An 18,069-nucleotide genomic window follows, 5' to 3' on the forward strand; every position below is an offset into this window, starting at 1 on the left:
TAAAAAAAATTGAAATCGAAACTTGAAACTTGAAATATAGCTAGCCTTGGAGTTGAACAGTGTAACACTTTGTGTAACGCAATGTCACTTCCAACTCGTCAAATACTGACTTTTGGTCAGTGGCCCTGCACATCAAACTATGACGTTTTAGGTACCTCTTTTGAATCTCTTTTGGATGCTCAGGGACAGCGTGTCAATATCTATTTGTTACATGCATTATGTCCTTTCAAAATAAACTTCCATGTCCACAGGATCACACAATACCACAAACAAACTACTGATCATGGCAGTGGTAGACTAGCAACTCTGGTGTTCAGCGTTGTAAAATTACTGGTTTTGTCAATGGAGTCTGGCTTAGAGGAGAGCATAGATCAGTGGTTCTCAACCAGGGGTCCAGGGACCCCCGGGGGTCCTTAAGGGAGTTAAAGCTGGTCCCCAGAAACATGAGGAATAGTTAATCTTTAACTATTTACTCACTACAGAAGTGAGCCCAATGTGAGTAAGAGTCAAAAGAGAGAATATTTTGAACGTCTGATCACTCTCTGTACGTTAGTAACAACGTAGTGTGCTAGTATGTGTAGCATGCTACAGTAATTACATGACGCTAGTAACAGCTGTATTAATTCTAAGCCGAGCCATGATGTTTTTTTTCTAAACCAACCCCATGCTTATATTAAGCAACTTAAGGAAATAAATGTAAAAACAAGGTTTCACTTCCTTCCCAAATGTAGCTGACAACTATAGAATTCTGGTCCCTATCCCATCTAACAACCAAAATCTTTTCAGTGAGGTCTTAAATGGGGGTCAGTGACCTGATGTGTATCAATTTAGGAGTCGTTGACACGCAAAAGGTTGAGAATCCTTGGTGTAGATAAGTTTCATTTTTAGTTCGGCTCCCCATCTTGAAAATATATCTGTTGGGGAAGTACTGGGCATATGAGTGGATGAATGAGATAAGAGCCCTTTTTGCAAGACATTTTTATGGCCCAAGCTTGGCCTTAAAAGGGCCTGGATCCTATTGCTTTTGTAGAGATTATCACTGTCTTTTCTACCATGTAACTGCATTTGAGAGGGGCTTAGAATGCTCATAAAACTACCAAAAATTGGCATACAGATTAGAACTGGTAAAAATTGCAAAGTTCTGCAGTGATTGGGACTGGCGGGCTCCATAGTGCCCCCAAACACAGGTCAGCTTTGGGATAAAGTTACTCTGATCATCTTGCGTTTTGTCCACTGCTGTTGTCACTTTTATCAGTTTTTGGAGGAAAAGAGTCTGTAGATGTGTGGTGTTTTGTGATTCTAAAGCAGATAAATAATCAATATCTCAGATTACTGAGTGAGTGTGTGTTGTGCTTTTTGCTTGGGGTCACAGGAAGATGCCTGAATCACACAAGTTAAAACCAAAATTAAATATAACAAATTTGTTATAGGGCTTTACAATTGATTCAGCAGGGGGTTAAGTATTCCTTTAAATGTATTTCATACTGCATTCTGGAAGCAATGGAAACAAAGAGATGCTGAAATAGCGTTAATATGTTCTCCTCTTGTAGTGCCACTTAGAAGCTGAGCAGCTGCATTTTGGATTAACTGCAGATGATAAATTGCTTTTTTTAGTAGAAGTAAAAATCGACCAAAATCTCTAGTGGTGAAGACAGTTACTTTATACACCTCACCACCCTCTCTAAAGGCCTCAGCATGAAATAAACAACACTGGAATAAGGGTTGCTCCATATGATATTTTTTCTTGACTTTGAAACCTGCTATCTGACAAGAACAACCACTTCAAGCAAAAGGTGTGTGATGGTGTGAAATCAGACTGGGTTTGAACTTCTCTCTCATACTTTTTTTTCATTCTTCACACAACTACTTCTGAACAACTGAGAGCAACATCACATGTGTTTTTCAGGAATGAATGTCTCAATGTGTGTGACTCATCACATCAATACTACACAGATAAGCATGGGCGCTATTCTGCATAAATCAGTCACATTTGAGGAATAGCATGTTAACAATTTGACATAAATCGGAATTATTTTGGTTCTTTGAAGCTGGATTAATAATAATCTGAAACTGTTCTCTCAGCAACAAATCCTCAAGGCCATGACCCCCTTCTTCATACATTAAGAAGAGAGTTATACAGATTTAATGTTGACAGTTTGTCATGAGTTTGGATCTTTTGGTTCTTTAAAGCTGGCTTCATTTATATCTGGAACTATTATATGAGCAAAAATGGAATATAAAATAATTAACAGTGCTGAAAGTGTGGATATTCCTGGAAATCCCTAAAGCCTCCTACAGACTGTAAAATTTTAGCAATATTATAAGTTTAGTGCAAGCTATACTGTGCAACATGGATCTAATAAACTTGGGTATGGTCAGGTATCAGGTATCAGGTTTAATGTATGCAGACTGTATAGTGACAGCACCTACTGAATCACAGGCCACGATGTACCCTTACTGATTCTGAAGGACGCTGCACAGGTTATTACTTCTCCAACTGTGAAGCACAACATAGACTGTAACATTATTAAATAACCTAACATTCGGGGCACTATACTGCAGTGTGTCAGTGTGTGTGTTTGCTAGCTGCTAGGTTGCTCACCTGACCGCTGCAATTCTGCTGCTATTTCCTTCTTTACCCCTTAGCTCAAAGATAGATATATTGTATATATGAGTTGCACCCAAGATTATTCTCTGAATATTTTGGGGTCTTTTCTTGTTTGCATTTGACTGTAACTGCTCAGTCAGCAGCAGCTGTAGCATGCTAGGTGTATTAGTCCCTCTGCACTTTTGCCTGTGCTTTTGAAATATTACAAAACGATTCACTGTGGCTCACAAAAATGTCCTTTCACTAATACAGCCATTAAAACTTGAATTAAATTATCAAATAAATATTTTTGCAGCCCCCCTGCAGTAACTCTGAGGACTCTAGGGTCACAAACCCCCAGGTAAGGACCCTGGGTATACATAACAAAATGAATTGGTTAGGTTTGGAAAAACCTGACTACCATGTCATGTAACATACACCAGTAACTATGTTACATGGTTAAAGAACTCGAGTTGGGACACAAACACCGGTCCCCGGGGTGAAAGTCTTTTGTGGGTGTAATGCATCTTATACAGACGCTCTAGGGTGCCTTGTGCATCAGTAACAGAAGCCAAGGGCCACTCACCAGGCTGTTATATTTGATAGTTTCAGAATAAGAATGGGCTAAAGTGCCATGACTGACTTTAAATGCTATTTATTGGAGGCCTTACTGTCTTCACAATTTATTGTTTCTTATCTGTGAACTAAAACTAAATACAAGCTCCGTTTCCACTGAGGGAAATGGTGTCAGTATACAGCGACAGACTGGAGGTCTACAATTCTGGGGAGGTGCACGTTAGGCTACGGTGTAGGTTACGCCGTAGGCTCTACGTCGATGTGGAGCCTACGGCGTAACCTATGCATTGATTCAACGCAGAACTATAAAATGTGTGTCAGTACAGTAACAACAATTTAATGTTCACAGCCAGTGACAACCAGAACAACCAGTGGGTTCCCCAGGTCAGGGTCACTCACTGGGCACCGAGTATTGGCTTCAAAGATCCAAATTAGCTGGATGAAAGTAAACAGGAATATTGTAGCCTCATAACAGCCTGTTAGCCGGAATTGGTTAAATCACATTTAAAGAACAGGGCTTCTTTGTTTTCAATTCAGTTAGACATTACCAGTGAGTACAGTTAGCATACGTGATGTTGGGAGTATGACTGGTGAGGTTCTCAACAAGAGATGTGCAAGAAACGTTTAAGTTATAATCTTAAGCCTGTTATATAAATAAAGTCTTACAAAAACCAATGAGCTTTACAAAAAATCTCATTGTAATGTCAAATTAAATGCCATATGTTCTGGCTTTATTGGTGGAGTTTATTTCATTTTGCTTACAGAGTCTCAAACTATTTTGTTGTATATTTTATTATATATAACAAAAGGTAAATCTTTATTATAAATATAAAGCTGTGATTTTTACAACAGATTCTAAAATCTGAAATATATCAATTTATCATAAGTTAAGAAAGTGATCCATTTCAATCAGCAGAATCTGTCACCTCACTTAAAGGTCACATATTTCCTCCCAGTTAACACCTTCATGACGTGACATCGCCCTGGGGTGTGGTGAGAAAAGCAGCAGAGAGGAACATTTCCAGTCATAGTGTTATTGTGCTGTGACTTGTCATTGGGTCCATCAGCTCTGTGAAGTAGAGAACAGTCAGTGCTAACAATGCATGTCCTGTGTGTGTAGGTGTATTGAAAAATCAAGCAGGTGTGAATTATGATGTCATATCAGTATGGAGTTAAGTCCACAATGTCAGTGCTCAAACACACTGACAGACATGTACTGACAACTGACAATAGTGTAGTATACTATGACTGAAAAGATGTCAATATAAATTCATTCAAACCTTTATTTTTAAACCCCAAAAGTCAACTGAGAGAGACCCACATTTTCAATGATGCCGAGCATGAACAGAGACATTAAAAACAATCAGTAAGCAAACAAAGAACCATCATGCATATCAGTTATAACAGAAATGAAATCATACAAAACAACAAACAACAATAGCAGTATATGATCGCTAAAAGTACAAATACAGGATGATAAACATGTTATGGTTGTAGATGTATAGTTAAAAGCATTTACACTCAATTAGCACAAGATCATAAATAAAGCATTTAAACAGCCATAAGTGTGGCTGAGCGTCCAAGTTGAGGTCTTCTGCAGATTATTCCATGTATAAGGTGCACTGTAAGAGAATGACATTTTTCCTTGTTCAGCTCTGATTACGGGAGTGAAGAGAGAGAGTGAAGCAACAAGCTATTCTGTGAGCGAGTACCAAAGTTATGTGAGGTCAGAGTTAAAGGGATGAGATATAGGGTTGAAAGGATCTGTTTCAAAGCTTTATAAATGAACAAATACCAATGCTGTTCCCACCTCACAGCCACATGTGGCCATCTGACCTTTGGGTAAAGGTGGCAGTGATGGGTGCTGTAAGAATCACCTGTTATGAACCTTAGGGCTGAGTGGTAAACAACGTCCAGCGATCTCAGTGTAGAGACAGCAGCTTCATAACATCCCCATAATCCAAAACAGACAGCAATACAGATTCTACAATTCTTTTTATATGTAGCCTACAAAAGGAAAATAGTTCTTATTTCTGTACAGAAAGACACATATTGTCTTCAACTTGGTAGTCAGAATGTCAATATGGCGTTTAAAATTAAGATTGTTGTCTAGCCAGACACTAAGGTATTTACATTCAATGGCTAATTGTACAGATGTTGCGGAACAATGAATATAATTAATGTAAACTGAAAACAATATTGGCACTTTTCAAATCATCTGCTAACTTAGACGGAGCCATAACTTCATACTCATGGAGGAAAACCTGAAGAGTCAATATCCCTTCAGTCTGTAGCAGAAGTACTGCTTTGTAAAAATACTCGCGTTTCCTCAAAACCCCCCACCACCTCTACCAGGTTTCTAAAATGTTGTAACTACTGGGATTTTACATAATTACGTGATTGTCATGATTGCAAGATATTCCCACACTGCAATGAATATAATTTTGGGGGAGAATCGCTGAAACCTTTTTTTTTTTTTCTTTTAACCCGGGACCTTTTTTAATTGTAGGATCCTTTATTTTAACTTTGACCCTTGTTACAAGTAAATCAAAATTATCAAAGTAAAGTAAATTATTGAAGTATCATCCTCAAAATGTATTAAATATCAAATGCCTTGATGAATGATTCTTGAACTCAGTCTTAGACAGTGATGATCTGGTTATAGGATACTTTTAACTATTTGCTCCCTTTTCTATTTTCTTTCTTTGTAATGTCTGAAAATATGTACTTTGGACTCTGGTCCTGCCTCTTTATGATTTTATGGTGTCTAGTAAGCCAATGCAGGTAACTGTACGTGACACAATGATAATTATTTTGAAAAAGCATTCATTCATTCATTGTATGCAGATTTGCTTCCCAATGTGTTATCTCAAAAAATGAAGGGAACACTTAAATCATGCTCCTGATAAGTCGGTGGATTGTGTCCTGGGGGATCTCCTCCCAGACCTGGATCAGGGCATCAGTGAGCTCCTGGACAGTCTGTGGTGGTACTTGGTGGCGTCGGATGCACCGATACATAACATCCCATAGATGCTCAGTCACGGTGTTGGGCTGTGAGCACAGGTCCCACTAGTGGACGTCAGGCCCTCATGCCGCCCTCATGGAGTCTGTTTCTGACAGTTTGGTCAGAAATATACACATCGGTAGCCTGCTGGAGGTCATTCCACCTCCACCATACTATTCCCTTTTTGTCTTGTTTTTGCCTCTCCATTGCACCTGTTGTCACTTTAATTTGCACCAAAGCAGGTGAAACTGACTCACAATCACTTGTGCTTCCTAAAAGGACAGACTGATAACCCTGAAGTTTAACCGACTTGGTGTGACCAATAAGTGTTCTCTTAATTTTTTTGAGTAGTATAGTTATATATTATATTACATCAAATAACTGGATTGGTATTACTGGTGTATTTAAGGAATAGTTCAACATTTTGGGAAACACACTTAGTTCCTTTCTTTCCAACAGTCTGACAAGAAGACAGCACTCTTCCCTGGATGCTGGTTTGAAGTTTGGCAGGGACATTTTTTCTTGGACTACTCATGTGTTCTGGGTCGAAAAATTTGTATCTGCATACTATCTTTCAAAATAGTGGAATAAAAATAAGTACCCTTGCTTTCCCTCTAAAATGTAGTGGAGTAGAAATCTAAAGTAGTTTAAGCACACGTACAATCCTAAATTACTTGTACTTTACATTAGCACTTACACTTAATGTTTCTACATATTTTACATTTCAGACAGAATTGCATGTACTTTTTATTCAACTGCATTGAGAAACATTGTTTTCCTGTGTTCTTCTTCTTTGTTATTCACACACACACACACACACACACACACACACACACACACACACACACACACACGTGCTCTTTGTTACTGATTTCTGATGATAGACGTTGTATTGTTTGATTTAACTTCTGTTTTTGTAAATAAGTAATCATTACTCTTTTCTCTTTGTCATAGCTTTTGAGCTGGGCTGTGACAGCTGTAGTTTCTACAGGTATTTGACAAAACATACAATCATTCAGCTATATCAACTAGACAGCTATCATATGATTTTAAATTTTAATGAATGATTTACATGCTAATGAATCAGAAATAACAATCAGATAGTACAGTAACTCCAGTATTTTACTGAAGTATTTCCATGTCTTGCATTTTATACTACTACACTACATTTCAGAGGGAAATATGGTACTGTTCACTGCATCACATTTATCAGACAGCTGTTGTCAATTCTTAGTTACTTCTAAAACAAAGATAAGACTATTGGAGACCATTTCAGTGAGTACTGACAGCGTATAATACAGTATAATTCCTCTGAATGTGTCCTATGGACTGCTTTCTCCTGACAACCTTGTCTTTTCACTTGGCATGGAAGATTTGCTTAGGATCATATGGTCCCCATCTGCTTGTGTCCTATATACCATGTATAATGATATACAACACTGAAAAGGGCCATTCCCTTTGATAAATGTACTTTTGATTCTTGTACATTTTGCTATATTTTGCTTTAGCAAAACTAACCTGTAACAGTGTGTTTTCACTGTGGAATTGCAACTTGAAGGATCTTAACTTCCTCCACCACTGATTACTAGGAGGGGCCATTCTAAGTTAAGTCAAATTATGAACACAAAACATGGAATTGAGTGCTTGTTATTGTGTTCGAATATTTAAGAATTCAGAATTGCGTGTCCTCAGTTAGTCTTCTTTAGGTTTCTCTCTTTTTTTTACTGTTAAATATTTTTTTTTTGGTGGGTTTTTCCTTTATCTGCAGTGAGGGTACAAGGACAGAGGGATGTCATATGATGTAAAGCCCTCTGAGGCAAATTGTGATTTGTGATATTGGGCTTTATAAATAAAATTTAATTGAACGGAATTTTGACATGATCCATTTCAGACAAGAGTCATAAAGTATGTTTGGTCATTCATAAAAGGGACACTCTAGCCAGCAATACCACAATGTCCCAGCAGATGCCCCTTTCTACCACTGTTTTCAGTCCATCAGACAAGCCCTGAGTGCAATGTTTTGCTGTTCCTGTGAGGACACAGGAAAGGTTTTCTTCTGATGACTCTTCCATGAAGGTCATATTTGTACAGATGTCACTGCACAGTAGAGCAGTGCACCACCACTCCAGAGTCTGATAAATCTTCCTGCAGGCCTTTTGCAGTCAGATGGGAGTTTTGATTTGCCTTTCTAGCAATCCTATGAGCAGCTCTCTCAGAAAGTTTTCTTGTTCTTTCAGACCTCAACTTGACCTCCACAGTTCCTGTTAACTGCCATTTCTTAATTACATTACGATCTGAGGAAACATCTACCTGAAAACACTTTGCTATCTTCTTATAGTCTTCTCCTGCTTTGTGGGCATCAGTTATTTTAGTTTTCAGAGTGCTAGGCAGCTGTTTAGAGGAGCCCAAGGCTGCTGATTGTTGGGACAAGGTTTCAAGAGTCAGAGTATTTATAAAGCTTTGAAATTTGCATCACCTGGCCTTTCCTAACAATGACCGTGAACAATCCATAGCCCTAACAAGCTAACTGTGCTGTGAGAAGATGTCTGAGAGTTTAAATGCCTTGGAGTACCCAAACTGTTGCATGTTGCTCTTTACCTTTTCAACTTAAAATTGTACAAAACTAAAATAATACACCCATCTTGCTTAAAAAGTTAAAAAGCATGTTTCATCTTTAACATCATGCCTTTTAGAGATCAGTGCATCTTACTTAACGATTCACACTTAACAAAATTTTGCATGCCACTTTAATTGCCTGCTTTGCTAAGAAATTATTTTAAAACATTTCAACAGCAGTGTCTTTCCAGAAGCAATGTCCTGGTTTCTCCATAAAACATACCGTCCAGTGTTTTATATGGAACTACATTCTGCCAAATAAATAGTCCCTGTTGGCAATCTGTTGCGGCTTATCCAAGATTTTAGGTGAATGAACCCTTTAAAATATGACAAATGCTTCCTTGACCTTAAAAATGTGATTTGTGACTATTTTCTGGGGAAAAAAAGAGTTCACACCACACCATGTTTCACTTCAGATTATATAAATATTTATTTCTTTCATTTCAGCTCTGGTATATCCACATGCATGCTAAACATGGTGGTATAGAGGTTCTCCTTAAGTGTGTAGAACTCATTCTATGTAGTCTGAAAACAGTCTGTATCAAAGATAGTTAGCCTAAGTAGTTACTTGTTCGAGAATTCCTTTACAAGACACACATACCTCCAACCATGAACTGTCCTTTGTTTTGTTCCACAAGCTCAGTAGGTTTGAATAAAACAGTCTTTACAACACAGTTAAAGATTTCCGGTGTTAATACTCCCTGGTATCTGCTGTAGATATTTCTTTTTTACATATTGTAGGTGTGTACAGGTCAAACAGAGTTTAACATGCTCCTCCACTGTGGGAGAGCTGAGAGGCTGAGAGAGTGGGAGCAGGCTGAAGAGAGAGCAGCTTTCCTGAGAGACGACAGCGAGAGAGGCCACAGTTAAATCCAGGGTTCCTGCACTGTTTTCTTGCCAAACATCTGTCACTGGAGCTGAAGAATCATTCTGGGTGTGGAATGCGATCAGTGATATTTGCAGTAGGGCAATCCATGATGTTGACCATCAACAAAGTACAGAGAGGCAGTTGTCCACATCCAGTCCGCTATACAGTATTTAGGTGATGATAGCAGCTTCAGTGAAGGTAAAAGCAGAGGATATCCAGTACTAAAAAAATTGGCATTTCTGCTATTAGTTATGTTCATTCAGTCATGACAGGCCACCAAATTAGTATCGGAAAAGTTCGATCGGTGTACTCCCTATTTCTGCACAATACATGTTAGCAGGGATATTTTTGAAATTTGGACATGGCCAGGCTATTTCTCCCTGCTTCCAATCTCTATGCTAAGCTTAACAAATCGCCTGCCTATTGAAGGTAATGGATTTTCCTCCCTTTTCCATTATTTTCTATTTAATCTTGACAATGTTTTGATATTACACTCTCCTCTCCTCTCTGAGATAGTTTAAAATATATTTTAACATTGTCTACGTGTCACTTTTTGTGATTTCTATTACACTGATCTGTTTGATGACAATGTGTCTTGTCATATTAAAAGCTAAAATCGTAATTATTTTGCTTGTTTGGTTGTACTTGGATGTAACAGCCCAGCAGCCAGAGGAAAATGTAAGCACTGTACATTTCGGCAAATCACAAAGAAAGTTACATTTTGTATGTTTCATACATATCACATAAAAGTGTCTAAAGTGTAGTATTTAAGTTGACTTTGTCATTAGGAGGGTGGAGGGGATGGCTTGACACCTAGGCAAGATGTCTGCTAAGCTGCATACCACTGTTCCTCAACAGCAAAACCAGTTGTTAACAAGATATCGCTGTGTTTCCACTGGGGCTAGAACCATGAAACATTTACTGAGGCATTGCTGCTTTTCTTGCTAAGATAGTGCCACAAAAATGTGTTGTTTTCACAGAGACATTACTACGTTTCCTGCCGGAATTGTGCCACAAAATGCGTTTTTGTTTTTTAGCTGAAACTCTGCTGCGTTTCTTGCCAGAATAGTAATGAGTTTCCTAAGGTGATAGTGCCACAAAAAGCAGTTATTATTCACCAAGACACTGCTGCGTTTCTTGCCATGACAGTGGGACAAAATTTTTTACTTCTTGACAGGATAGTTCCATGAAAATCAGTTGTTTTTTACGGAGACATCGCTCATTTCTTGTCAGGATAATGCCACTATAAGCAGTTTTTTTTTAACCAAGACAATGCTGCGTTTCTTGCAGGGATGGTGCTACAAAAATCTGTTGTTTTCTTTCGAGACATCACTAAGTTTCCTGGCGCGACAGTGCTACGAAAAGCGGTTGTTTTTCAACAAAACATGAAAATTAGCTGAGACATCGCTCCACTTCTTGCCAGGATAGTGCCACTGAAACTGGGTATTTTAGGCCATAACATGATCTTTTCCCAACCATGGGCTTAAATATAACAGCATGTTAACCACAGCGTTGTTGAAAAGTAAAGTTTCAACATATCCGCTACATAATATTGTGCAAATGTAGTTTATCCATGGTTTGCAGAAACATACAATACCAACATGTATTCTGGAGACTGGGCTGGATGTAATCAGCTTTATACTTACAGAGACCTTTAGGCCCCTTTGTCATGTTTGCTGGGTGAAGACTTTAACATTGCCTATTCACTTCTAATTAACACTTGGGAGGTGTCATAGTGTTAAAGAGCATGGATACTCTCTGCTTTCCCCTTAATCTACAAAACTATTACATTTCAGTTAAAAACTGTTCTGCACAATAACAGATATAATGGGTCAAATATGTGTTCATAACCTGGACATCACGTCTTTTCTGAGACTTCCTGTCCTTTCCACATGTGTAGGAACCCTGTAAATATAGTCAACAATAAGGAAACAAACAACAGTTTAAGATTTGTCACAGCACTCAGCAATCTAAAGGAACATGTGTACTAACACACTGAGAGGTAAGATCTCTTCCCTGTACACGTTAGCAGCTATTTACAGATCACAAAACCATGGGGACAAGCCATGTTAGTGAGATACCATATATATATATATATATATACAAGATGGGCTCGCTCTGTTTCAGAGTTCTAGGTAAAGAAGTTTCAAATTCCTTTGAAATCATTGTGTATCAGCAAGTTTGCACAAGAAACTTGTAAGAACTGTAAATGCATATTGACTCTCAGGTTTCATAACACGGCGTCATCAATTCATGCATAGAAGAACTAGACTTAGAACACAATGGCTACATAACACACTGAGAAAGATCACAGGGTGTTCATGAAATATTAAAATCACATTTTTAAAAAAATGCTGAAATAAAACCAAAGCCTGCAGGGAGAACTCGGTGAATTAGGGATAATTTACTGATTAGTAATCATAGATATTAATGGAGATCTATCAAACTGATAGAAATACTTAGTCATAGCTCAATGACAACTGTCTGTGTTCTGTTCTATTACCACAGGATATTATATTGGGTGTGCGTGCCTGCTACCTGTCAGAAGTAATTATGAGTTCTTCCATATTGGCTGATTGTATTTTTGTGTATGAAAACAGAAAAAAAGAATGATGACATAAAAAAAAAGGAAAGGATGTGGCTGTAGCATGGGAGGCATTGGTCCCAGTTGCAGTCCTGCTTCACACAAGACACCAGCACTGATGTCCTTTAAATGTCCATGAACTCCATGTACCTTACACCCTCCATCCTGTCCATTCAAAGGGTTGGACTGAACACAGCAGCATATGTGGAGTGTGTGTAAATTCAACCATTTGTACACACAAATGCTGTATTCAGAGTGTGAATGTCCAGGCTCACTTGTGGAACCTCTGAAGGTAAAGGGTGGAGTCGTCAAACAGCGGGTTCTTCACCTCCATTTCCCCTGTCTGAAGATGGACACAGAGAGAGGAATATAGCTCATTATCAGAAATGAATTGTTTTTGCTGCTAAGGGTATGAGTCTGGGTGACATGGCCCTATAATAATAAACAAATATTTCAGGGTATAATGATATAATGATATTCTTGACAATATGACAAATTAAAAAAATGTTACTGATAATTCAAGAACACAGAATTGCAACAAAATATGTGATATAGTTTTACAGTTTGCCTTCAACTATTCAGTTAAAAATAATGTACCCTGGGATCTACATGTATATATGTAAATTAACAGGCGATTTTCTTCTCTTTTAGTAAAATCCTACAGTATATGACCAAGTTGTTTGCACCTTTATGCTCTGTCATTTCTCCTGCTAATCACCACGCTGTAACCTGTGACAGGCTGTTATGCTACCAAAAATATTGCACATTCACATTTGTGTAGTTTTTTTGTCGAGCTGCAAAAGTCACACGGGTTTACATTACCAAAGGTTTATGACATAATCACTTGACAACATCAAGAGGGAGAGACGCTGTGCTGCTGCCAGAGGAGCAGCTGAATGAGTTCCCTCTGAGCATTGACTCGCTAAAAGATTCTGAGAAGTCCGGGGCTGTTCATTAAACACTCAGGGCACCACAGTTTATTTCACACTACTGAAGCTGCTTCTCTTTTTGAAACCACTGCAGAGTCTGTAATAATTTGTGAGTAACAGTATGATGTCAATGTATCAACAAGTTGCAATATCGCGATTATCACGATATGAATTTTTCATATCATACTTTTAATTGTACCCGTATTATAGTGAACCAGATGATATGACACACCCCTAGCTATGGTTATGATTATGATCAGGGTGTGTTCGCACTTACAGAATAAGGATAAATGAAGGTATTAATGGTGATACCATTACAGTGGTAACAGTATAACCTTTCAAAAGACACCCAGCTCCAGCTTTGAACCAACTGTAACTCACGTCCATTAAATCTGCATCTAATCCAATCTAATGATCTCTTTAGTCACCTGGGGCCAGCTGTTCAAGCTGTAAACAAACCAGTTAGAATTAAAAAAAGGCCCAATCATTTAATTTAAAACTGCATTACTTGATTTTGGCCATGTGGGGCCAGCAGAACTACTGTGAAACACAACATCTTGTATTACTGCCTTCTACAGCTCTCATGTTAGCAAAGACAAAGCAACATGAGCATCATTAGGAGTTTCCACCTGATGAATGTTAAGTCCACACACTTTCAGCTTTGTTGGTCTTTCACACATCTAGCCCTTGTACCGAAAATGACCTGGCCCTGCATCGACCCAAACTGGGCACACCAGAAAAAATAGACAGGCCACATTCAGCTGCCTGACTCAGCTGAGACTCGGATGGATTTTTAAATTAAAAAAAAATTAGCTTAAAGAAGTTTAAATGCTCTGTAGACCTGAAGTGGACTGCAGAGTTAGTGATCATTTTTTTGTGTGTATTTCACTATGAGTGACACCTTTCACACTACAAAAGATTGTTTGAGCCACTAGTAAAATAAGAACTATTAATAATGCAGCTTCAAATTTAATGAATATTATGACTTAAAATTAATGATATTTAGTTATTTGCCATCATTTTAATTCTGGTTAAGGGCTTCCTACTGACAACACTGACTGAGCACTGTGGATGATTATGCTGATCTGATGAAACACCCGGTATAACTTCCAATAAAAGCTGAGTTAATAATGCGTATGCGTTTACTCACAGGTGCCAATCCAGGACACTCATACACTGTGAAATCTCCGTCCTCATTCTCCTCATCTGTTGATGCGCCTGAGTCAGGAACTTTTGGCTCATCTCTGTGTCTGCAGAGGTCACACACAAACGCACACACACACAGTCATAAAATATTCAGCTGATAACACAGATTTGACGAGGCAGAAAGGGCAAGTGGGGACAAGAGACACGAGGCAGGAGACAGCTACACATGCCCAGGAGAAATGAGCCTGTGTGGGCTTGGAGGGCGACTTACTTCTCCAGGGAGAGCATCTGCTGCTTCTGGTGCTGGTAGTGATACATCTGGGCACTGTGGGCCAGCTTCTTGTCCCCAGGCTGGAAAACACAGAGGGGCAGAGGGGACATGAGACAGTCAGTGGTATTTGTCCACATCCAGTCACACGGTCAAACTGACATTAGCTTCATAGCTTGGGTCTATTCTACACGTGTTCAGGTCCTGATACTGCTGAAAGAATGGCTGTGTTTGTCCTTTTAGGCTTCTAGACACATAAATTAGCTTGCCGTTAAAAGCTGGTGCTACAGCAAGGTGTCCAACATTAACCCGAAAAAAGCATACAATTTTGATGTTATCATATGCTGGACTAATTAAGATGTTCTCTTACAACAGCTCTGCAGAGTTTTGAAGTGACATCACATAGATTAAGGTCCAAACTCTGTAGCAGCTATATGGACAACAGTTTAACTTCTATTTTGGCACTGTATTTCCAGGTTTGTTTAAGCCATTACACAGCATAGTTACAGCATAGCATGGTTCACTCAACATCACAATGCTTTGGGTAGTGATGTATTACTGAATAATATTACAACAGTGTCACTAATGGGAATTTAAATTAGATTAAGCTTAAAAAAAAGTCAATAGTCTCATTATTAGTTGCTTAATGGAGAAATATCAATATGTACATATATGTAAACTAATGGTATATGATATAATTGATTACTACAATTACTGCTATTACTATCAAAGACATTACAATTCATAAGAAATACACACTTTTGGTTAGCATTACAATCAGCCCACATAATATTTAAATAAAATTATATATTAATTAATTTGTTTTGGCCACTTGGGGGCAGCGAAACCAGCTGTGAACACAACATGAGAACTTTACTTGGGTGATAATTCTCTCTGATTCATCACTGCAGCTGACCCCTCTCTCACTACACATTTGATCCATTGTTAAGATTTCAAGATCTTGATTTAAATGACAGTTGTTTTCTGTAAACAAAAACAAATACAAACACTACATTGACACTGAATTAAATGTAACATGTTTTGAATGGAAATCTAAAGAAGTGCCTAAGGGGCTGTACACATGCCATGTTTTTTGATTTTAATGTAGACGTGCGGCAGGCGCACTGAAATGCCAGAGCGATGTCGTCACGGCATGCATGCGTTCCCAGTCTCTATTTTTCAGGGTGCAACAGTTGCCCTGAGATGAACTGACTGTTGGAGCACAGCGTCGCACACCACAAGTCATGTGATGAGAACCAATCAATCACAGCCACCAGGTATCTTTGCCTCATTCCGTACATCAGTCTGTGGTAGATAGACGCCACCGCACTCTTGAAAGCTGGCACAAAAAAGGCACGAGAGTAGCATCCAGTGCCTGACCTCGCATTTTCCAGGGAGTAAAAGACATGGCACCTTACTGTGTTTTTTCTCCACCTGTCCACGTCCTCTGCGTAAGGCTCAGTCCCAACACATCCCTTGCCCCTACACTTAGCCTTTACCCCTCCATTTTGTGTGTTCACTTCTAAAGGTATGGTGTCCCGATTCTTGTTGGGATAGAGGGGTAGGGTGCAGTGTCAGGGCTACATGGCCCTCCAATAGGAGGTTTTTTAGAGGAACACTTCAAACTGAGTGTAATAAGAACTCAAACAACATATGAAACCCACAAATGTGTTTTCTTTGTCAAAAGAGATTTTAAAATGACAGTAACCATTGTACTATCTTAGTTTAACATTGTTTCAGTGTTTAATGGTCCTTTTCTATATAACAATCCTAACAAAAAAATCTCTAGTAGTATGCAGATGTCTCAGTAGCTAACTAGCCATTCTCGGAACCCATCGGCTGCATTCGCTGTCTGACTTCCGGCAGACGGTGATACAGCCTCTGGGGGCAGACCCCCGATTTTTTGGCATTCCAGTTTGATTTGGGCGGAGGAGGCGAATTTCCGTTTCTGACTTCCGTTTATATATAAGTAAATATGCTGAACCATTGTGATGGATTCAGAGTTTGCAGTGACGCCAATTATGTTCCGCCTCATTAGTTCACCTCACGGACTGTTTAACCTGGCAACAACTGCAGCTGGCTCAAACATGATTGGTCAATATCACACAGACTACAAACAGCCTAGCACCGGAAACCAGGGCTCTTCCGCTCTTCTTCCGGAGGCAAGATCTCCGGGGTTTGCCTTCAGACTCTACATTCACTGAATGTAGAGTCTGAATATAGAGACTACTAACTAGCTAACCACATAGGGCCTTCATATAAATGTTGCCTGGGTCTGTTACGAAGGGCAAAGGGGTACTGGAAAATGAAGGGTAGGGGAAAACATAAAAACTGGGTTTGGCCCCCAAGTTTCTTTCCTTGTAACACTACAGACACTTTCTACTTACCAAATTGTCAAAGGCTTGAGCTTTCATCAGTCTATATGCAGGGTAGTCCACCTTCTCTGTCAGACGCACACCTTTCTGCAATCTGTAAAAAAAGAAAAAACAACGGTTGGTAGACGGTTGATCAGAATAAAGAGGTATAAAATACTTGATTTCTTCTAGTTTAGAAAGCATTTGGAATTGATTGGCATTGCTGTGTCTGGGATATTTCCACTGACTGACGCAAAAGTTGGACATTTTAGAACTGTGTATAATAAAATCTCCCAGCATCAATCTTAAAATTCAAAGCCAAGAAGTTCTTCCAAAATATGGCACAAACAAATGGCTTTCAACTTCCTTTTTGTGATTTACAACATCTTGTCTTTCCTTTGATACAAGTGATAACCTGACTTACATCCACATTGGAATGTTTAAATTTTTAAGAAGTTATTTTTAGGAAATGGAGAATATCTTTGCCTCACAACATCATGAAAGTGCAACACTAGATTAGTGGAACACCCCCTTAAATAACACTTAATGCCAGCGGACTAGATTCTCACCAATACAAGTTTTTGATAGCTGATATCAATAAAAAAAGTTTCTTGATTGAAATAGAGCTGAAACAGGTGGGAGCCTAATTAATTACTTGACTGACAGGATATTCATTTTGGCAAGTGATAAATTGTTTGTTTTAAACAAAATTGCCAAGAATTATTTGGTTCCAGCTGCTTAAATATAATTATATTGACTAGTTTCCTTAGACTCCTTTGATAGTAAACAATATGTTTGTTTTAGACTGCTGGTCAGAAATAATTAAAACAGTCACTTTTCTAACATTTTATAGACCAAGTAACGGATTTAATTGAGTAAGTAACTGGCAGTTTACTCAGCAGTATAAAAAAAAAATTGTGGTTGCAGACCTAAATTAAAGTTGTCTGAACTAATAAATATTCAACATGTGTTTTATAATCTTAAGGTTTTAGGTCTTTTTTCAACTTTTTTTCAACCTGGACCCTATTTTCACATGTTTTTGTATTGAAGTGACGAATGAAAACAACAATTTTTGCCCTTGAAAATGGGGTTTAGGTTGAAAAGTTTCCCTTCAGTATTGACAGAAAACACGGTAAC

General features: G+C 38.5%; 1 protein-coding gene across 2 annotated transcripts in view; it reads right to left on the reverse strand.

Annotated features, from left to right (window-relative positions):
* Window positions 1-9,152: 9,152 nt before the first annotated feature.
* Window positions 9,153-18,069, reverse strand: part of npdc1b (neural proliferation, differentiation and control, 1b) — a 57,989-nt gene continuing 49,072 nt past the window's right edge. Inside the window, exons 5-8 of one of the 2 annotated variants that reach the window (XM_050051375.1) lie at window positions 16,966-17,047; window positions 14,582-14,661; window positions 14,315-14,414; window positions 9,153-12,578 (exon numbers count right to left, since the gene is read on the reverse strand). In XM_050051375.1, coding sequence (XP_049907332.1) covers window positions 12,507-12,578; window positions 14,315-14,414; window positions 14,582-14,661; window positions 16,966-17,047 — 334 coding nt within the window. In that variant the 3' untranslated portion in view covers window positions 9,153-12,506. The remainder of the gene's footprint in view (window positions 12,579-14,314; window positions 14,415-14,581; window positions 14,662-16,965; window positions 17,048-18,069) is intronic. The other variant, XM_050051374.1, reaches the window with a different exon arrangement.

The sequence above is a fragment of the Epinephelus moara genome, chromosome 8 (genome assembly GCF_006386435.1).
Source record: "Epinephelus moara isolate mb chromosome 8, YSFRI_EMoa_1.0, whole genome shotgun sequence".
Taxonomy (NCBI): Eukaryota; Metazoa; Chordata; class Actinopteri; order Perciformes; family Serranidae; genus Epinephelus; species Epinephelus moara.